Raw genomic sequence first — 21753 nt, forward strand, 5'->3', positions numbered from 1 at the left:
ACAAAGTCACCCTGCCAAGTCACAGTCTGTTCTGTGATGTCATAGCCTGCTCTATGATGTTACACAGCCACCCGGTGATGTCACAAGCCACTCTCTGATGCCACAGAGCCACCCTCTATGATGGCAGAGTCTGCTCTGTGGCCTCACACCCTACTCTGTGACATCACAGCCAGCTCTGTGATGTCACAACTCCCTCAGTGATGTCACAAAACCCTCAAGAACTCAGTTACATTGAAACACTGAAGTTTCTTGTTCTTTGATGAGATCCCTGCCAGGGACACAACTGAGAAAGTGTGGAAGGAAAGCCCAGAGCCCCAGTGCTTCAGGGCAGGTGAGAAGCAGCCCTCGACATGCCAAGGTGGGCAGGTGGTCCCCAGGAGGCCCAGCCAGCCAGGCCTGGTCCGTGTTCCCCTGGTTTGGTGGTGACGCCTTGAGAGGCCACCTAGAACAGAGCTAGACAGTGCTAAAGGAATAAAGCAGGTGTTTATTAAAAGGCCTTCAAGGGATACACCTGGGGCAGTACAAGAGCCTGGCCCTGGCTCCATCCTAGATGGAGTCCAGGTCACGAGTTTTCCCTGGGGCAAACAGGGAGATTTGGTCTGGCAGGATGTGTAAAACAATCTCCTGTAATATCTACTTGTTCTCACACAGAACACTTGGCTGCAGGGACACATTCCCATCGTTCCTGCCCAGCTTTCAGGATTCAAACACTGCTGTCTTTCCCCAGAGCTGTTCCTTCAGCTGCCTCGGAAGGGCCTTTTGGCCTCTGGACCCACACTCTGGCTCCTTTATTAGCACTGCTGGATCCAAACCCTTTATCTCCACCAACAGCAGTGATTTGAGGTGGATCTCCTTTTCCCCAGCTGTTTAAAAAACTGACAATATCAATAATTGTGCTACCCTGTCATGGGGTTGAATAATCCAATCTTGTTCACTATTGTTTAACACAATTCCTTCAATTTCTCCTTGATAATCTGCATCAGTTCCTCCAGTGAGCAGTTATCAGTCCAAAGTGTCCTGGAGGAATCTGGATTCCTGTTCCTGTGTTGTTAACTCTCATTTGCTTCTGATTTATCCTAACTAATTCCAATGCATGAAGGTCCAGCCCTGCAGCCTCTGGGCTGGCCCTGCCAGGGCCATCACAGCCAGAACAATTTCCCAGGCAGTCCAAGTCTCACTGTCCATGGCTGTATTTGCAAATTGGGAGCAGCTGTGCACAGCCAGGGGGTTTCCATTTCCCCAGGGGGCCATTGCTAAGGGCATGGAGCACATCTGGGAGATGGCTTCTCCATGGGGACAGGTTCCCATTCCTAAATTTTCAAATCTTCTTTTAACAACCCCTTCACTCATTCCACCAATTCTGCAGCTTATGGATTGTCTGGGACATGAAAAACCCAGCAGCCTTAATCACTTTATTTCTCACAAAAGAGACAAAGCATTCTGCACCACAGTATCAGCAAATCCTATAAAAATAGCCAATTTCATCCCATCCTCCTTTATTCATTGTATGCAATCTTGCAGAGTTTACCACTGACATTTGGGTCTTGGCCAGTCCTTTTCTGTAGGGTATTCAGTGTCACAGTGAGCAGCCAAAACTGACATATTAGCATTGTCAGCATTATTTCACATTATCAAATTTTAATTATACAGATAAAAATATAGATTATTGGGTTATATTATATGTAACTACTATTATTAATTTACTATTATTTTTATTATTATTATTATAATATCACTTGCACAAATGAACCCGAGTTCATGATTTAAACCTTCTTCTGTCACTCCATATGGGGATGTTCCAACAAATTTTTCTTTCTGTTGGTGCTGTTTCCAATGTGTTGTTAACAAAATTCACCCTCATCTTTCCAAACCCACAAGTTCTTTTCCTTTTCCCATATGCCATTTTTGGATGCATTTTAAGACATCCAGGGGTTCAGCCTCTTTTAACCGACTGCCCCACTGCTCACACGGTGCTCCCACCTCTGCCCACTCCAGAGCCAGGGAACTCCAGGAAAGGGCTTCCCATCTGGGAATTTCTGATGGGACTGATTCCTCACATTTACATTTAAAAAGTGACATTTTGTGGTGATCTGGCCAGACTGTGCCAGTTTTGTTTCACCGGTGGGCAGGGTCAGCACCAAAGACACAGACACCAACTGAAGGAATCAGTGTCATTGCCTGTAGCTCAAAGCAGCAAAGAATCACAAAAGGAGCAGCTCAGCAATGCACCCAACCATCACCACCAAAGATTGCAGCAGTGATTAAGAAAGATCCAGCCCCAGTTACCCTCAGGCTTTACCATCCCCCAGATCCACACAGCAGCTGGGGAAGCTGTCACAGCCAAGGGCTGCAGAGCCACTCCTGGACACTGGCAATTCCTGCAGGAGCCTCCAGCCACAGGTGAGGCTCCAGCCCCGCTGTGAGAGGGCCAAGCTCTGACAGTGCTGAATGAACAAACTGACAGCACTTCTGGTGCGGGAACATCTGCTTTCATCCTCCTCTTGGCTTCCTCCCAAAGCCTGGCCAGGGCCCCAGGAGGAGCCAAGGGAGGTGACTTTGACCATTCAGCCCCAGACAAGGCCAGATGTCAGATTTCATGGCCTTGTCAGGCTTCTAAACACAGAAAGGTCAATACATGTTTCACTAATGAGTGGATACATCTATCACAGTGCTAATGACCGTGCATATTTCATTAATGAGCAGATCCAAAGATAACCTTTGGCTGGAAGGTTCATCCAGAGGCCACCTTTGGCTCAGGGCCTGTTGTTCAGGCCTCACTCAGGGCTGTTGTCCAGGCCTTGGCACTTCAGGGACGTGGTTTAGTGCTGGGCTCGACACTGCTGGGTGACCAGCTGGACTGGATGAGCTCAGAGGTCTTTCCCAACAGAAAGGATTCTGTGATTCCATGATTCCATCTGCTGCATTCAGCCAGGTCCATGTTAGCAGCATTCATTTGCTCAGAAAGTCTCCTCTGGCCCAGCTCTTGTGGCCTGAGGCTTCAGCTCCTTCAGCTCCTGGTGCTCAGCTGCTCGTGCTGAACCAGACGACTCGGAGAGAAGAACACAGTCCATCCAAATTCCTTCTGGGACACGGAGAGGGGAGGCTGTGGAAACAGGAGCATTGTTTGCTGCGGCCTCCTCTCTGCCCTTCATGCCTTTCAGCGCTTTGAACCAGCCAAGAGCTTTCTCCAAGAGTGCAATGGAGCAGCTGTTCCTGCTCCCAGCTCTGGCTCTCTCCAGTCTCTGACCTTGCCTGCTTTTGTCCCTCTTGCTGTGCCCTCTGCTCCCCCAGGGCTCGGTGGCTGCTGCCCAGGACTGTGGGACTGGCACAGATCCCGTGGTCGAGACCCTCCTTTCTCTGCCTTGGAGCTGCCTGGGCACAGCAGCCTTTTCCATCTGGAAGCTGCCCATGGACAGGGAGTCCCCAGCTGCGTTCCTTGCACAACCTCCAGGAGCCCAGGGCTGCCATCTCAAGTCCCTGCTGGCCCTGGGGGCTCCCAGCTGGGCACAAGGGGGGCAGCAGAGCCAGCAGGGAGCCTGCGAGTCTCTTCCAGCCCTGTCTGCTCCGAGTTTGGGCCTTGGAGCCGCAGGTGGCCAAAGGCAGCTGCTGCTGGTCCCTCTGTGTGCCCGTGTTCAGCAGTGCTGCTCCACCAGTCTGTGCCCAGCAACGGGGAAAAGCCTCAGCCCTGCAGGGCCAGGAGCTGCCGGGCTCTGCCTGAGCAGCTCAGCCAGAGGGAAGGGAGCTGCTCCCCACGGGAACCAGGAGCAAAGGGCTGGAGCACCTCGTTCTGGGGCACAGCCCAAATTCTGTGAGGGAGTAACAGAGTTATTCACATGCACGGGTGTGTCAGCACTGCAGGTGCTGTGCCTGCAAACACATGGCTCGAGATGTGCAAAAGAGTTCTGCAACTCTTGGCTGGATCAGGATGTCAGCAGTGCTGAACTCCAGCTTAGTGCAAAGCAAACACTTTACACCTCTGCTCATATCTGCTAGATTTTTTACATCAGGGTATCCCAAGAAAAGTAAACAGAGGAGTAAATACTTTCATTGTTTATCAGAAATGTATCTCATTTGCTGTACATTTCTTTTTCAGGATGTGTTATCTGCTCAAAAAGAAAAAAGAAAAAAAGACAGGAAAAAATGTGAAAAATATGAAAGAGAAAAACAAGAAACAAATGTGTAGTGAAAATCTTCTGTAACTTTGGATGAAGAGGTAACCGATATTTTTAAAGGGAGAACTCATTTACTTGGGGCATGTTCTGATGGCCTGGATCCATCTTACAGAGTGACCTCAGCATCCTTTTTTTAAAGATTTTGGCTTTTTGGTTCTAATATTAAGATTTTTTTTTTTTTAATTGGAGTTGAAGCAATAGGAGGATGAGAGATGGATTGTGCATGACTGTGTTTTGAGGGCAAAAATATTGCAGTTTGAAACTTGTACCAAAGTAGACACAAAGTGTTTCTGCTGCTCCCCCTTTGCACAAATCCACTGAGAGCTGGGATTTTTCCAAGTCTCGTGTCTCCACTGGGCCATATTCCCAAAGAACCAGCAGCACATCCTGATGAAAGCAGCGAGTTACGTGGATGGTTGTCAGCTCCACTGCCTGCCTAGAAATCCTGAAATTGCTTCTAAATGCTGCTCCTTCAGCTCCTGGACACCTTCTCACATAGAGCTGGGAAAAAATCCCCTGGCCACCGGCTAAAAGGTGAGTTATGCCAAAGTTAGAGCTCTGTGGGAAATCTCTCTCCCTCCCTGTCCTTTTAATGTATCTGTGCATGGGGGTGTGCATGGATGTGTCTTGTATGCAAAGGAAGGAGCGTGCAAGCAACGTGACTGACACTGTCACTGTCCATGCTATTCCATACCCATGGGTACAGAGACATTATGGAAACCCTGGCACAGACAGAGCCTTCTGTCCATGGGTACAGAGACATCCAAGAGCCCCTGGCACACACAGAGCCTTCTGTCCATGGGTACAGAGACATCCAAGAGCCCCTGGCACAGACAGAGCCTTCTGTCCATGGGTACAGAGACATCCAAGAGCCCCTGGCACAGACAGAGCCTTCTGTCCATGGGTACAGAGACATCCAAGAGCCCCTGGCACACACAGGCCTGGCACACACAGGCCTGGCAGCACAGGTTGCTTTCCCCACAGGCTGCAGGAGATGAGAACACAACATTTGCCAACACTGACTGCAAGCCACAGCTGCGGGTGCTCCCCGTGAACCTCAGCTCTGGCACCACTGTCTGCCCCAAGCTTCAGGGGCTGCAGTGGGAGCCCGGCTGGGCTCTGCCCTGGGGCCATCCTGCAGGGACAGCTGCAAACAGGGAGCATTCCCTTGCCACCAAGAGCCAAGCCAGGGCTGCAGGGCAGCTGCTCCAGCCCGGACTGCACTGCTGAGTGCTGTGCTCTGGGGCTGGGGCTCCCTGCACAGGGGACTGGACTGGTGTGCCAGAGGAGACAGAGAAGCTGCAGCTTCAGCCTAACTGAGGTGGGTGCGTGGGCTGGGAAGAGTGGGGAGGCTCAAGGGGATTCACAGAGCTCATCCTGCTGCAAGGACGAGGAAAAGGGAGTGGGAACTCAGCAGTGAGGAGAGATGAGGGCTGGAGAGCAGCTCTGAAGGACACTAAAATCCCACCGGACCTCTGAGACATTGCTGCTCCTCAGCCAGTGACAGGATGAATCCCTAAGCCTGGGGCTCGGCCTTCCTCGTGGTGAGGGGCACCAAGGAAGGAAACAGTGTGATGGAGACTGCCACGGGCTGGGAACTCACTGGGGGAAAAGAGGGAGCAGTTGGGAAGTAAAAGGCAGGTGGGGGAGAGAACAGTTCAGAGAAGGGCTGAGCTACAGCTTGAGCAAGCTGCAAAATGTCATTTGGGGTCATCCCAGATTGATTTCATTCCAGAAGCTATTGAACAAGTTTATTTTTTGGGTGGTGGCATGTTTTCACTGGGAGGTGTACACTCTGCAAACTTGAGCTGTGTTGCTGAAATGCTCAAGCAAGTCTGTGCTGCAGGGCACACCATTTCTTCTTTGGCTGATTCTGGCCCGGTGCTGAGCTCCAGCAGAGCCCTGGCAGAGCCCAGAGCAGCCTCAGCACCCGCAGAGCCCGGCTGCAAGGAGAGAAAGCAGAAAGCGCCCGTCAGCTGAAGGCTCCTGTCCCCTTGTCCCAGCCGCCCGCGGTGCCCAGGCCATGCTGGCCGTGCCCAGAGCGGTGCCCAGAGCTGCCCATCACTGCTGCCTTTGGCAGCAGAGCAGGAGGGCAGGACATGTGCCCAGCCTGCAGCCAGCCACGGCACATCCAGCCCTCAGCAGCTGCCCAGAGCAGGATGCTCCTGTGCTCGCTGCCATCTCCCCAAAGCTCTGATCCCACCGTGCCAAGCAGACGGGACCCACCTGACGCCATCCACCGCTGGAAGAAAAGCTGGTCCCAAACAATGTCCTCAGCCTTCTCCAAGGGCACGGCCCATCCACGCCACAGCTGCTCCCAAGCACTTCCCCATCCAGACTGGACCCCACCTAGAACGCTTCCTCTAGAAAAGCAAACAGCAAATGATTGAAAATAGATTACAGACAAAAAGGGGAACAAGAAAAAAGGTCAAAAATCTTATCTCTGTCAGGGCCTTGAGGAAGGCTAACCCCTGCATGACAGGGAAAAACACACCTACAGGTGAGGGAAACCCAGGCTTTCTCCCTTCCCCCTGCACTGTCCCCCAAAATAACGGTGATCCCAAAGCAAACAAGGGCAGTGGAGCAGCCCAAGCCCTTCCTTGCCTGCAAAGCAAAGCAGCCCCTGCACAGGTTCTGGAGTCCCACCTCTGCTCCCACCATGGGGGTTGGTTTGTGTCGCGCTGGCAGCCCCAGCCCCAGCCCGGGGCACGGTGGGTGCTGGGGGCTGTTGGCAGGGCCAGGAACCCACTCCCATTTCGTACCCACCCCAGCCCATGCCCCCGGCCCTGCCAAAAGCAGCCTGGCAGCCGACTGAAGGATCAGCTGCATCCGCCCCAGCAAAGGGGGAACCTTTGGTTCCTGGCCAGGCTGTGCAATGCCCAAATCTGGGAACATCCCCCTGCATGTGGACTCATCTGCAAATTCCCTGTGGAGCCTGGCTTTGGAGAAGGTGCCAGAATCCAAGTCCATCATCTTCAGCTGGCCAGGCCGAGGAAGAGATTGTCATCCTTGAGGTTGTCCTTGGTGTCTCCAGCAGCAGCAGCCCCACCTGGTGCAGCTTCTCCAGGGGCTCCTTCTCCTTCCCTGGGGCCAGACCAGGCTGTCAGGGTTCTGCCCAGGGCCCCAGCTGTCAGTGAACCAGGACAAGCAAAACCCGGGGGATGGTGGCCACCAGTGCTTGCCACACCAGGTGTCCAGCTCAGCTCCAGCCCAAGAGCTGCGTGTTCCCTTCTGCTGACCCCTGCTCTGAGCTACAGGCAGCACAAAACCTGTCTGGTTGGCTTTGCCACTGATTGCCAAGAGATGTGTGGAGCTGTTACCTGCCAGGCCCCTGGATCCAACTGTGCACGTGGATCTCTCCCATCCTCTAGGGCAGAGGAACACCCTGCACCCAAGGATCACGGAAAAGCTCTTCTAAGGACGGCCTGTCCAAGGGCTGCATGGACAAACACCTCTTAATGACATCCTGGCACTCTGGGGAGAGAAACCAGGAATCACCAGTCAGCTGGAGAAGTTGCTCCCCCCGTTTCCATGCCCAGGCCATGCTGGGTGTGCCCAGAGCTGGGTCTAAACCTCCCCATGGATTCTGTGTTTGGAGGAGAGCAGGAGAGCAGCACATTTGCCACCTCCTCAGCAGCTGCCAGAGCGGGATGCCCACGAGCTGCTGCTGTCTCCCAGCACTGGTATTGCCCCCGTGGCCAGAGATGAGGATCCACCTTGAGAGAGCCGTCGTGGGAACAAGATCCGCCCCCAGATGATCTCCTGGCCCCTCCTGAACGGGTGCTTGCCCATGACCAGGTGGCACAGCAGGAGGCCCAGGGACCAGATGGTCGCTGCCTCGCCGTGGTAGCGTCGGTGGTGGATCCACTCTGGTGGGCTGTAGGACAGGGTTCCTGTGGAACACAGACAGAGTTCAGCAGGGGGATGCTGCTGCTGCCAGAGCCTGGCCCCAGCACCCCTGGGCATGTGGGGGCTGCCCCAGTGGCACACGGGGTGACCGCTGCCCTCTCACCAGCACCTGGGACTTGTGTACAGACCCGGGGCTGGAAAAGAAGCCACTGGTGCTGGAAGAGGGCAGCAGAAACCCTGGGAAGGTACAACCATGACACACAAAAGAAAAACGCACCCAGTGGTGGAGAAACCCACTCGACTACCTGCCTGCACAGCCCCCCAAAAATGTGAACAAGCCAAGGCAAACAAGGGGAGCAGAGCAGTCCAAGCCCTTCCTCGCCTGCACACCAAACTGCCCAGGGCACGGGGTCAGACCCCCCTCTCTGCTACCCCCATGGGGGTTTTTGTCAGGCTGGCTGCCCCAGCTCCAGCCCCAGCCCAGGGCACAGTGGGTGCTGAAGGCTGTCAGCAGGGCTGGGAGCTGGACCCCTCACACCCCCACCCAAATCAACCTGGCTCCAGCATTAATCCCATCCCAGCTGCAATAGGGGGAGCCCCGGTGCTGCACCCGGCTGGGCCATGAGATGCCCAGGAGCATCCCCTGGCAGGGCTCACCTGCAAACTGGGTGTAGGCTGTGTCTTGGAGGAAGGCGCCACAGCCAAAGTCGATCAGTTTCAGCTGCCCGGTGGCCAGGTTGAGCAGGATGTTCTGGGGCTTGATGTCCCTGTGCAGGACCCCGCAGCTGGTGCAGTGCTGCACGGCCTCCAGCACCTGGCGGAACAGCCCCCGCGCCTCCTCCTCCGGCAGGAACCTCCGCTCCGCCAGGAAACCCGACAGGTCCTGGCACCGCTCCGGGCGCTCCAGCACCAGCAAGAAGCTGTCGGGGAGCTGGAGCCACTCCAGGAGCTGAATGACACCAGCGCAGCCAGAGGCCACCTTGGCCAGCAGCACGATCTCCAGGGGTGCGCTGGTGCCGTCGGGCTGCGGGAGGAGCGCGATGCCGTCAGTGGGGCTGAGGCCGTGCCGGGGCTGGGGAAGCCCTCAGCCAGCCCGGGATGCTCTGCATGCCCCGCTCAGCCCACGCCCGCTCTCCCTGCAGGGCTCCCAGCAGCTCCCACCCTGCCGGGCCCCGGCTCATCCCCGCCCGGCACGGCCTGGCTTCTGCCGCTGGCCCCGCTCACTCACCAGCTCGCCCCAGTGCCGGATGCGATCCCGCGGCACCCTTTTGATGGCCACCTGCGAGCAAGGGACAGCAGCGGGTTCAGCTCGCCCCCCGCCTAGCCCAGCCCCATCCTCCTCCTCCTCCTCCTGCGCCCGCCGCCGGCCCCGCCGCTCACCGGGGCGCCGTCCGAGAGCCGCGTGGCCGCGAAGACGCTGCCGAAGCCGCCGCTGCCCAGCAGCGAACCCAGCCGGTACCGCTCCTGCAGGGCCTCCTGCGCCTTCCCTGCGGGCGGGACGCGGCTGTCAGCGCTCGGCCCGGGGCCAGGAGCGGCCCCCGAGCGCCCCCCGAGCGCCCCGGGCCGGCCATCCCCAGGCGTTCTCTGCTGGCAACGGGACAGCGGCGGCTCGGGGCCGGCGGCCGCGCTGCCGAGCGGCGGAGCTCGGGCCGGGGAAGCCGCAGCGGAGGCGGCGGCAGCGGCCGCGCCGCCTGTGTCCTCCGCGGGGCCCGGGAGGAGCCGGGGCCGGGGCCGGGACTGGAGCCCACGTCGGGGCCGGGGCCGGGCTCGGGCCAGGCGGAGCCAAAGGGCGGCGATGCCGCCCCAGCCCCAGGCACTGATGCCCGCCCAGCAGCGCCAGCGCCAGCACGGCCAGAGCCGGGCGGGGGCGAGACCGCGGCGGGACGGCCGGGGACAGGGACAGGGACAGGGACAGGGACAGGGACAGGGACGGGGACGGGGACGGGGACGGGGACAGGGACAGGGACAGGGACAGGGACAGGGACGGGGCAGCCCCGCCCGGGGCCGGGGGCGGGTCGGGGGCATGGCTCGGCCCGGCAGGGGAGAGGGAGACTGGGAGAGGAGGGGACAGCGGGAAAGGGAGAGCGGGAGAGGCTGCGGGACAGCGGGAGAGGGAGAGGAGGAGCAAGAGGGAGTCGTCAAAGTCACTGCTTTAGCTGCTTTCACTGCCGCTGCTGCTGCTGCTGCTGCTGCAGCTGAAGCACCTGAAGCTCCGGGGCCGTTTGTCCCCGTGTCCGTTTGTCCGTTGCCCGCTCGCCCCCGCGCCCAGCCCCGCGCTCCCCGGGGCAGCCCCTGAGCCTGTCCAAACACGGGAACTTTGCCGTGTTCAGCCCAGACCCAGAGTCTGGACTCCTGCCCAGGGACACAGGAATCCCCTTGGGCGCTGCTGTGCATTGTCCCTGCTGAGGGTCAAACACTCTCGGAGCGCATTCCCTGAATGCAGAATTTGTACCTGACCCAAGCACTGCACTTACCTCTCCAGCAATGATTTCTAAATAACACACAAAAAAAAAAGAGGAAGGCAGACTGTGTGTAGCTCATGGTATTTTACAGTGTCTAAAACTTGCCAAGTCATGGATCTTAGAAGTGAGATCCATTTGTATTAATGGGATGGAGAAGTAGTTCAAGATGGAAAAGGGGAGCATAAAAATAAACAGAGAAAATAAACAGAGAAATCTTGGATTGTTTCTTTCCATTTTCATTTCATTTCTTAAAAGCTGTTTCAGTTTTCCCAGAATCTTCTCCACAGTCCTGTTTGCTCTTTCCAAGAACCTTTCCTGGAGAACGAGGAAGCTTTGAGCAGCTCCTGTCACAAGATGTGCCACCAGCTGCAGCTTCTCTTGGCTTTCCACAACCTGCATGCAGCTCAACTCTTGCAGCAAAGCAGGAGAAATATTTGAAATACTTGACAGCTTGTTCTTTCTTTTCCTTGTGGGCTGGGCAGTTGTGCCATTGGTGAGGTTTTCATTGTTGCTGTTCTACCCTAAGAAACCATGACGGGCTACCAGGAATTGTCAGGGAATGCAAGCCTGACTGAATGCAGAGAAAGAATCTGCAGAGCCTGCAGCCAGAAATGGAGAGCTGTGTGATCATCACTGCAACATCGCCATGGACAGCTGGAAAGTGATCTCGAAGATGGAAATGGGCTGACAGAGGGAGTTTGTTTCTGAGTTCAGTGTAGATGATTCCACATCTGGTGCATTGGTTCATAAATCAAGAGCACAATCAGTTCATGGAAAGCAGCAGAACAAGCTGGACCTCTCAGGAGATGACTGAAAGAATCTGAAAAGGAGAAATGCAGGCAATGACTTGGTGGACTTTGTCTGGAAGAAGGGTCACTTTTTCCTAATAATTTCTAATCCATCTCCTCTGCATTTGTCTTTCTGAAAAAGGCCATTTCCATCCCAGTTTCACCATGAAGTGAGAAGCCTGAGCTTGTGGAAGTGCCTGAAAGATGCCCTGTTCCTCTGCAGGGACACTCAGGCTGGAGCAGGAGCCGGAGCCCTCTGTGGGGAAGCCTCCTCCGAGCTGGAATTTGTGCCGTGCTCGGAGAGGAGGAGGAGGGGGAGAGCGCTGGGCGCTGTGTGGCAGGAGCAGGAGGTTTGGGCCGCAGGACATTCCGTCTGCGCCGCTGCCCCGCAATGGGCGGGAACGCTGTGGGGAAGACTGGGGGACACTGGAGCGGAATATGGATGGCACTGGGGGGAACTGGAAGGGCCTGGAATGAACTCAGGTGTACTGGGAGGGACTGGGCTGTACTGGGAGGGATTGGAGGGGCACTGGGGTTGTACTGGGCTGTACTGGGGATGAACTGGGCTGTGCTGGGAGGGACTGGAGGGGTTGAATGGGCTGTTCCCGCCTCCGCTGCCTCCCATTTGCTGAGGCTCCCGCCCATCACAGCCCTCAACCAATCAGCCCCAGGGATGCTGGCTTTGGGGGCGGTGCCTGCAGCATGTGCTTTTCTTTTGCCTACAACTCCCGTCATGCTCTGCGGCCCCATAGAGCCCCATTGGGGCCAGGACTACAACTCCCGTCATGCTCTGCAGCCCCACAGAACCCCCGGTATCCGCCCCCATCTGTCCCATAAGTGTCCCCCAGACCCTCCAGGATCCCCAAATGCCCCTCAGCGCCCATTCGGGAACCCACAAAATTTTACTGGCAAAGTACAAAAGACCAAGAAACTCTGGAAAAGCATTTAATACAACATCCAATCCAACCTAAAACTCTTGTCATAGCAGTAACTTCATTCACTCAGCCCATTTAGCCTGGAAAGCCTTAAACACTTCAGTTGCTCAGGTACCCAAAAATGTTCCATAGAAAGAGCATTAGAAGGAGAGGAAAGAGAGAGAGAGACAGAAAGACAGAAGCTCCACAGAAAGACACACCTGTGGCTCCCAGCTCCTGGGGTTCCAGTGTGGCTGAGACACAAACCCCAGGGCAAGGCAGAGTCCATAGCAGGGGCTGACCTTGTGCTCCTTGGTTTTAAGCCCCTGGGCCTTCGTGGGCCTCCCCCCAGCTGGGACTTGTGATTGCTCGGGCCTTCAGAGCTGGGTTAGCGCTGTCCCAGCTGTGTGACTGATTGACAGCTCAACCCAAGGTGTCTCGGGACATCGATCTCATCCAGCCTCTGACAGCGACCACGGTGACACTGGGGAACCTCATGGAGCCATGGGTCAGTTTTGACAATGCAGGTCCAGGGACACCCTGGTGACACTGGGGAACCTCATGGAGCCAGGGGTCAGTTGTGACAATGCAGGTCCAGGGACACCCTGGTGACACTGGGGAACCTCATGGAGCCATGGGTCAGTTGTGACACTGTGGGGACCTCGTGGAACCAGAGGAGACCATTGTGAAACTCCCATGGAACCGAGGGCCCAGGGTGACACTGTGCAGCCCAGAGTGTCACCGAGGAGCCATTGTGACACTGTGGGTCCCCATGGAGCCAAGGGAACGTGGGACAGGCTGGTGCCTGAAGTTTTATCTTTCGTATTTTCCAGATTCTGCACTGCATCAGTCTGTAACTCTGAACTTCATGCAGTGCCAGCAAGTTCTCTTCACAGTGCAGTCAGATTAAACAATCCTTTTCCAGCGCGAGAACCAAGGACACCGCTGCAGCTTCAGGTCCAAAAAGTGAAAACAACAGCGAATTGAGGAGAGCAGACTGGGAGGGTGGGACTGCATAACCTGAAGGTGTAATTGGACCATTAACCCCAATATGGAAATGAACCAAAACTTATACAAGTGTGCAAACGTGTGACCTGTCGTCCATCCTGGGTGTACCCTCAGCCAGGCCCTTGGACTGCCCAAGGTGGATCCTTTGAAGGCCTTTTCAATAAATCCCTCCTTTATTCCTGTCACACTGTCCAGCCTCTGCTCTAGGTGGCCTCTCAAGGCATCAAGGCCTGGCTGGCTGGGCCACCTGGGGGCCACCTGACAGGTCCAGCTGACCTTGGCATGTCAAGGGCTGCTGCCTGTCAGCCCCTGGAGCACTGGGGCTCTGTGCTCTCCTTCCTGTGGAAAGAACTGTCCTTCTCCTCCAGGTGCCCATGGCCAAAATTTGGATTCCTCCTCTTATTTTGCTTCTATGCAAAGATTGTTCCCAGATGAAATCTGCCAGGACAGACAGATCTGGCTGGCTTGGCCACCCGGGGCCACCTCTCATCTGCCTTTGAGACACTGGGACCCTGTGCTTTTCTTTCTTATGGGAAAAAAGCACCTTCCACATCCAGGCACCCATGGCCAAAGTTGGGAATCTGCCTCCAGGATTCCCTATATCCAAGGATTTCTCCCAGATGAAAGCTTCCAGGAGAGACAAGTCTGGCTGGGCTCGGTTTCCAAAGAGCTGATTCTTATCTGCCTTTGAAACACTGGGGCTTTGTGCTTTCCTTCCTGATGAAAAGAACTCTTCTTCCTGCCCAGGTGCCCATGGCCAAAACTCTGTACATCCAAGGATTCCCCCCAGATGAAAGGTGCCAGGAAAGACAGGTCTGACTCTCTTGGCCTATGGTGACCACCTCTCATCTTCTTCCAAAACACCTGGGCTTTGTGCTTTTCTTTCCTATGGGAAAAACCATCCATCTCGACCAGATGCCCATGGCCAAAGTTGGGAATGTTCCTCCAGAATTCCCTAGATCCAAGGATTTATCAGTGACAAAAGCTGCCAGGACAGACAGGTCTGGCTGGCTCAGCCTCCCAGGAGCCACCTCTCTCTCCTCTTCTGCCCCTGAAACACTTGTGCTCCGTGCTTTCCTTCCTATGGAAAAGAACCACCCTTCTTACCAATGCAGAAATGGCCAAAATTGGGATTCCACCTCCAAAATTCCTTATATCCAAGGGTTGCTTTCAGACAAAAAAATACCAGAACAGAGAGGTCTGGCTGCCCTTGGCCTGTGGTGGCCTCTTTTCATCTGGCCCTGAAACACCGGTGTTCCGTGCTTTCCTTCCTATAGAAAAGAATAGTCCTTCACCTCCAGGCGACCAGGTCTGAAACTGGTATTCCACCTCCCAAATTCCCTATATCCAAGGACAAAATCTGCCAGCACCATCTGATCTGGCTGCCCTTGGCCTCTGGTGGCTGCGGCTCATCTGCCCCTGGAACACTGGGGCTGGGTTGTTCCCTTCCTACGGAGACCACGGTGACGCTGTGAGGACCTGGTGGGACCATGGAGACCATTGTGACACTGTGGGGCCATGGTGACACAGCGGGGCTTCATGGAACCAAGAGACCACCATGACACTTTGGGGCCTTGTGGAACCATGGAGACCATTCTGACCCTTCAGGGCCTCGTGTCACCAAGGGGGCATTGTGACACCTCGGGGCCTCCTGGGAGCAAGGGACCATTGGGACACTGTGGGGCCCCATGGAACCGAGGGCACATGGAACAGGTCTGGCTGGCTTGGCCTCCCAGGGGCCACCTGACAGGTCTGGCTGATGTTGGAATGCCAAGGGCTGCCTCTCATCAGCTCCTGGAGCACTGGGGCTCCGTGCTTTCCTTGCTATGGATAAGAACTGTCCCTCTTTTCAGACACCCATGGACAAAATTGGTTTCTCCCCTAAAAAGTTTCCTGTATGCAATGCTATCTCCCAGAAAAATCCTGCCAGCTCTGGCTGGCCTTGGCCTCTGGTGGTCACATCTCATCTGCCTCAGAAGCACTGGGCTCTGTGCCTTCCTTCCTACAGAAGAGAAGTGACCTTCTTGTCCAGGGGTCATGGCAGAAACTGGAATTTGGCCACCAAAATTCCATCTATCCTAGGATTGCTCCCAAACAAAAGCTGCCAGGACAGACAGTTCTGCCTGGCCTTGGCCTCTGGTGATATGGGCAGAATGTTTTCATTTGCAAACACCTTGGAGAGGGCCCAGAGATCTCCCAGGCTGGGTTTGCAGGCCACAAGAACAAAACACACATATGGAGGCTGATGTGCCTGGGCTCAGTTGTGAAGAGACTGAGGACAGATCAGGAGTGGCCTGGCAGGGCTTGAAGGGTGGATTCAGAAATGGTGGAGATTTTCTCCATAGTAGGAAACAGCCAGAGAGAGAAATTATACCACAAATGCAACTGGTGAAATCCAGACTGGACACAAAAGGAGAGGAATTTCCCTCCCAGGGCAGGGCTGTGGTGCAACACGTCCCCAGAAGGAGCCTGGAGCAGCCCAAGGCTTTGTGTGGCCAGGCAGGGGCAGGCAGGAGGCAGAGCTGTCAGCAAAGGAAGGGGCCAGCGAGGTGGGGCAGCCGGGGGATGAGGACAGCCTGCAGGGACAGAGGCACAGGGCAGGTGTTGGAACCCAATGTGTCCCTCAGACACTCTTGGATGTTCCGGGTCCAGGTCAGAAGCATCTGAGACCCTGGCAGGCACCCGGGAACCCCTGTGGCTTTGAATTTGATCCGTGGAACAATTTACCAACCTTGCCGGAAGAACAAGAAATCACAAAAGTTTAGATATTATAATAGAAGTAGTCACAAAGAAAAAGGAAGGATTTTTGAGTGCTGTACAGGGGGGGTTTAGGCCTTGTACAGAGGGGTCTGAGTTTTGTACATGGGGGTCAGAAGTTCTAAGATGGAGGGATTTGGGCGTGCCCTGTCCTCCTTCTTTCTCCTTCCAATCCTCCATGTTCTTGGTGATGTTTGCACTCACAGATTGGTTTAGAGTAGAAAGTCCCTGTTCAATATAGGTGATAGGCATTGGGAAAAAACTATAAACATTTAACACGTAATGTCTGATATAAAAGATGGCACCAGCCCTTGGGTGAGAGAGACAGAGAGAGACGGAAAGGGACAGAGACGGAGATGGAGACGGAGACGGAGATGGAGATGGAGACAGAGAGAGACGCAGAGGGAGAAGGAGTCAGAGGGAATGTCAGGGAGTGTGTGTGCCTTGAGATAACATAAAATAAAGTACCTTGAGACTGGACGACTCAAGACTACTGAGTCTGTCTTTGAAGGCACGGGTTGGAGGAGAGACTTTACTGCCTCCCGGGATCACCCAAATCTGGGGGTGAGCCCCGTCAGTCCCTTTCCCTGTGTACCACCCTTGAACCCTCAGACCACTGGATCCCTGATGCTCTCCTCCACCCCCTCTTTTCCGGTATTTATACCCTAAACCCTCCTTTGTCTTTGTCTTTAACCCCCAGACCCCTGGAGCGTCAGACCCTAATAAACCCTGGCTGGAGCTCCATGCCTGGACCCTCCCGTGTCTTCACTGCCGACCTGCTCCGTGTGTGTGTGTGTGCTGGGGCTCTCGTGGCTCCTGCCCGTTAGCACAAAACACTCTCAGGGAAAGTTGTGCCTGCCACCACCACAGACCACACCAGTGTCCCTTGGGACCAAGAGGCCATTGTGACACTGTGGGACAAAGGAGAGCATTGCTGCCCTGCCAGACCTCAAAGAACCAAGGATCCACTGTGACACTGCAGGGCCTTGGGGGACCACGGTGACATTGTGACACTGCAGGGCCCAAGGATCCAAGGGACTTTGTGACACCAAGGGGTCCCATGGAACCAAAGGGACATTGTGACACTGGGAGGCCTCATGGAATCATGGAGACCATTGGGACACTCTGGGGCCTCATGAAATCATGGTGACACCAAGCTGGCTGGGAGTGTTGACCTGCTGGAGGCTCTGCACAGGGCCCTGGACAGGCTGGATCCAGGGCCCAAATCCAACAAGGTGAGGTTGAACAAGTCCAAGTGCCGGGTCCTGCACTTTGGCCACAACAAGCCCTGCAGTGCTCCAGGCTGGGGACAGAGGGGCTGGAGAGCAGCCAGGCAGAAAGGGACCTGCAGGGGCTGATGGACAGCAGGCTGGACATGAGCCAGCCGTGTGCCCAGGTGGCCAAGAAGGCCAATGGCTCCTGGCCTGGATCAGGAATGGTGTGGCCAGCAGGAGCAGGGCAGTGATTCTTGCCCTGTGCTGGGCACTGGTTGGGCAGCACCTCCAGTGCTGTGTCCAGTTGTGGGCTCCCCAAAATTAGGAAGGACATGGAGGGGCTGGAGCGTGTCCAGAGAAGGGCAACAAGGCAGGTGAGGGCTCTGGAGCACAAGTCCTGTGAGGAGCGGCTGAGGGAGCTGGGGTTGTTGATCCTGGAGAAGAGGAGGCTCAGGGGAGACAAGGCAGTGTCAGGGCACAGGTTGGACTTGATGATCTCCAAGGTCTTTTCCAGCCTTGCTGATTCTGTGATTCTCTGAAACCACCCTTGGAGCAGGTGCAGGAGGAGCCCTGGGCCTCCTCTTCAGAAGCTGCAGCAGCCCAGGTCCCTCAGCTTCTCCTCACAGCCTCAAAGCCCATCCTGTCAGTCCTGCAGAGCCTCTGCAGCTCCTCCTCCTTGCCCAGAACAGGGAGCCCCACAGGCAGACACAGCAGCCCAGATGTGCCCCCCTGGCCTGGGCTGCCTCTGGCAAGGGAGCAGCACCAGGCACTGCAGGAGCCTGCAGGCAATTCCTGCAGCACTTGTGGGATGATCCTGCTCCCCAAGGGCCGTTCCCATGGTGCCAAGTCAGGAACTGCAATGGGGAGTAGGGCCAGAGAGGAAAGGGCAAACAGGGATGGGCTGTGTGCAGGGCGGGGAACAGGGCTGGGCAAGAGGAAGAAACGTGTAGAAGGAAGAGGAAAGAAAGCAAAGGTGAAGCCAAGGAAATGCTCAGGGCAGTTTGGGGGTGGCTGCCAGGCAGCCCTGGCTCTGAGCAACAGCGTCTGCAGTGGGACAGGAACGTCCCAGCTGATGGGAACAAACTTTCTGGCTGAGTGCAGAGGCCAGGACAAAGCTGAGTGGTTTCCCTGGCGTCCCCCAGCCCTTCCTGGCCCCAGGGGCTGATGGCATTTGTGCTGCCTCAGGTTCATGTCCCCACAGCACCAGCACGGGGGTGCTCCCGCCTGCTGTGTGCAATGCAAACAGGGGCTCCTGAGCCAGCGCTGCCGTGTCTGTGCCTGCAAGGATGCGGCACCTGTGTGAGCTGGGGGAGAGGCCAGGGCTGCAGAGGGGGGATGTTGTTGGCAGCTCCATGAGGACGCTCTGGGACGCTGCCCTGGGCTGTGCAGCGCACTGGGGATGGATCAGCCCCTGCTCTGCTGCTCCTTCCCGTCTCCCCCAGGGCCCTGGCAGAGCACCAGCCGTGCTGTTTGCCCCCAGCCTGCCCACAGCCAGCCTGGGGCTGCTGACGGGGGTTTTCTGTGCTGGGCATTGGCCTGGCCGTGTTCTTGAGAGAGCCTGGGCAAGGAGCCTGGAGCCCCCAGGCCCTGGCCTGAGGCGTCAGCGCTGCCCCAGCAGTGCCCATGGCCTGTCCCTGCTGCAGCCCCGGCACTGCCACCCCCAGGACTGTGCCCGGCCCCGAGAGCACTCAGGCCCTGCAGCAACACCAGGGCCACCAGGGCAGCGGGGCAGGGCCACGGGAGCAGCACTGCCAACACCAAGTGCTGCTGCTGCTGCTGGGCACAGCTGCTGTGCCAGCACTGATCTGCCCCCAGCTCTGCACACAGACATTGCTGCTGCAGCTCCAGAGAAGGCAACAAAAGGGCAGCTCTGCAGAAAACTCTGCTGGGAGATCCTTGAGTTCCTTTAAAGCTATCGAGAGCACAGCCTCTCATTGACACAGTCTGTGGGCACAGGGAAGGTGGAGGCAAACAAAATGAGAAATGGCACAAATAATGACATTTCTTTGTAGATAAGATTAAAAGAGTAAAACAAAGAAAAAGAGCATCCAAAATTAAGTGAAAAAGATGTATCAAATATTACTTTTATTACAAATGATTTCCAGAAATTGGCAAGCAGTTTAATGTTTCCGAAAGCATCCAGTCATCAGTCTCCACACTGCAGCCTTGAGCTCCTGGTTCCTCAGGCTGTAGATGAGGGGGTTCAGGGCTGGAGGCACCACCGAGTACAGAACTGACAGGGCCAGATCCAGGGATGGGGAGGAGATGGAGGGGGGTTTCAGGTAGGCAAAGATGATAGTGCTGATAAACAGAGAGACCACAGCCAGGTGCGGGAGGCAGGTGGAAAAGGCTTTGTGCTGTCCCTGCTCAGAGGGGATCCTCAGTACAGCCCTGAAGATCTGCACATAGGAGAAAACAATGAACACAAAACAACCAGATGATAAACAGGCACTAATGGCAATGAGCCCAAATTCCCTCAGATAAGATTTGGAGCAGGAGAGTTTGAGGATCTGGGGGATTTCACAGAAGAACTGGCCCAGGGCATTGCCATGGCACAGGGGCAGGGAAAATGTATTGGTTGTGAGCAGCAGAGCTGTAAGAAAGGCACTGGCCCAGGCAGCTGCTGCCATGTGGGCACAAGCTCTGCTGCCCAGGAGGGTCCCGTAGTGCAGGGGTTTGCAGATGGACACGTAGCGGTCGTAGCACATGATGGTCAGGAGATAAAACTCTGTTGCAGTGCAGAAAAGAAAAAAGAAAACCTGTGCAGCACATCCTGTGTAGGAAATGGTGCTGGTGCCCCAGAGGGAATTGTGCATGGCTTTGGGGACAGTGGTGCAGATGGAGCCCAGGTCGCTGAGGGCCAGGTTGAGCAGGAAGAAGAACATGGGCGTGTGCAGGTGGTGGCCGCAGGCTACGGCGCTGATGATGAGGCCGTTGCCCAGGAGGGCAGCCAGGGAGATGCCCAGCAAGAGGCAGAAGTGCAGGAGCTGCAGCTGTCGCGTCTCTGCCAGTGCCAGCAGGAGGAAGTGGCTGATGGAGCTGCTGTTGGACATTGGCTGTGGCTGCACATGGGCACCTGCTCATGGAGAAAGGACAGTGACAAGTCAGGAGAGGCTGCTTGGAGCCAAACCTGGGCCATTCCCTGTAGCCTGTCCTGCTGGGACTCACCCACCCTTGTTCCTGCTCTGGGCAAACCTTCACCCAGGTCCCTGCCTGAGCTCCAGCTGTGCTGGCTGAGTGTGCCAGGAGCAGCCAGGGCTGTGCGTGGGGGCTCTCGAGGAGCCATCCCTGCCCTGCTGCCCTGGGTTTTTGGCCATGTGGCAGAGGGACAAGGCTGGATATTCAGCATTTGTCAGGGGAATCACTCCTACTGCAGAAAGGCTTGTTACCATCTTCACTTGCAGTCCTAGTAAACAGGGATGGCTGGAGCTGGTTTTAGGAATTGTTTTCCTAGCCACACCTCATTCCTGGCTCTCTGAGGTCAGAAATCCCCAGCATTCCTGCTGCACTCAGAGTTTGCCACTGAGAGATGGGAGAGGCAAAGGATTCCCTGTGGCTGAGGGCAGGTGAGGGGCTGGATGGGCTTGTTCCCCCAGCACTGCTCTGCTCAGCCCCCTCTCCTTCTCCGCGCATCTCCCTGGGCCTGGACATTCCCTCCTGAGAGGTGCCTTGTCCCTGCCAGCGCTCACAGAGCCCATCCCACCCCGTGTGCCCTCGGCCCGGCCCTACAGAAACCTGCCTGTGTGCAGGGCCCTGGCTGGGGCAGGGTCTGTGTGCAGCTGGGCAAGGGCAGCTCAGGAGAGCCCTGCTGGGCCCTGCCAAGGTGATGCTGCTGCTGTCCAGGGCTGAGCAGTGGCTGCAGGCCCTTTGGGAGGCTGCCAGCAGAGAGACTGACCACCCAAAGTCACAGTTCTGGAGTCTCTGTAAATGTTCAAACATTCCTTTGAGGATCCAGTGTGTCCCTTTCAACTCAGAATGTTCTGTCATTCTGGGATTACAATTCCTGTTCTGCTTCTCCCCCTGTTGTCTATGATCAAAAGAGGAAAAAAAAACCCTTGCAACACAGTTCAAACAGTAAAGCAAAAAGCAGACCTTTATTGGAAGCTTCCAGGTGTCCCAGTGGGGATGAGGCACAATCGGCTCCTGATTTCAACAATTTATAAAGGTTGATTAATTGGGATATTTAACAGGAACATCCAAAGGGAGATTCAGTTGTCCCAGTTACACACCCCTAACTCAACCCAGTCGAGAAGGTCCAAGAGCTTCTTTGCCCCACATTTAGTTATGACTGCTCACATTCTGGTCAAAAACCAAAATGCTCTTCTTGTAGGACCTCTCCCTGATAATAAGATGATACAGTATTTCAGGAATGTATTTAGACAGGTTATTGGTCTAAAATCTAAGAGAAAGGTTAGGATATGTACTAGAGTTAATTATGGATTATAGTTATAGACATATATAACAGTAGTTTAATAGAGTTAATTAAGAGTTTAATAGCATAAAGTAAGGATTATAGTTTTATAACTATATAATAGTAATTTCCAGAGCTATGAATATATAAAAATGTATCAAAAGCAAAAATCTTTTTG

The 21753-nt window shown here is 55.4% G+C and overlaps 1 protein-coding gene and 2 pseudogenes across 1 annotated transcript; 1 reads left to right on the forward strand and 2 right to left on the reverse strand.

Moving 5' to 3' along the window:
* Window positions 1-21753, reverse strand: part of LOC128820668 (uncharacterized) — a 1438581-nt pseudogene that overhangs the window by 779493 nt on the left and 637335 nt on the right.
* LOC128820667 (uncharacterized) overlaps window positions 1-21753 on the forward strand; it is a 2212279-nt pseudogene that overhangs the window by 240005 nt on the left and 1950521 nt on the right.
* LOC128820774 (serine/threonine-protein kinase pim-1-like) lies at window positions 6927-10146 on the reverse strand. The gene is made up of 6 exons (XM_054001608.1): window positions 9402-10146; window positions 9250-9300; window positions 8679-9045; window positions 7889-8065; window positions 7493-7646; window positions 6927-7256 (listed from the first exon to the last, which is right to left on the reverse strand). The coding sequence occupies exons 1-5, from the start codon at window positions 10044-10046 to the stop codon at window positions 7540-7542; spliced, it is 1347 nt and encodes a 448-aa protein (XP_053857583.1). The 5' UTR covers window positions 10047-10146; the 3' UTR covers window positions 6927-7256; window positions 7493-7539.

This window comes from Vidua macroura, chromosome 30 (genome assembly GCF_024509145.1).
Source record: "Vidua macroura isolate BioBank_ID:100142 chromosome 30, ASM2450914v1, whole genome shotgun sequence".
NCBI classification, from domain to species: Eukaryota; Metazoa; Chordata; class Aves; order Passeriformes; family Viduidae; genus Vidua; species Vidua macroura.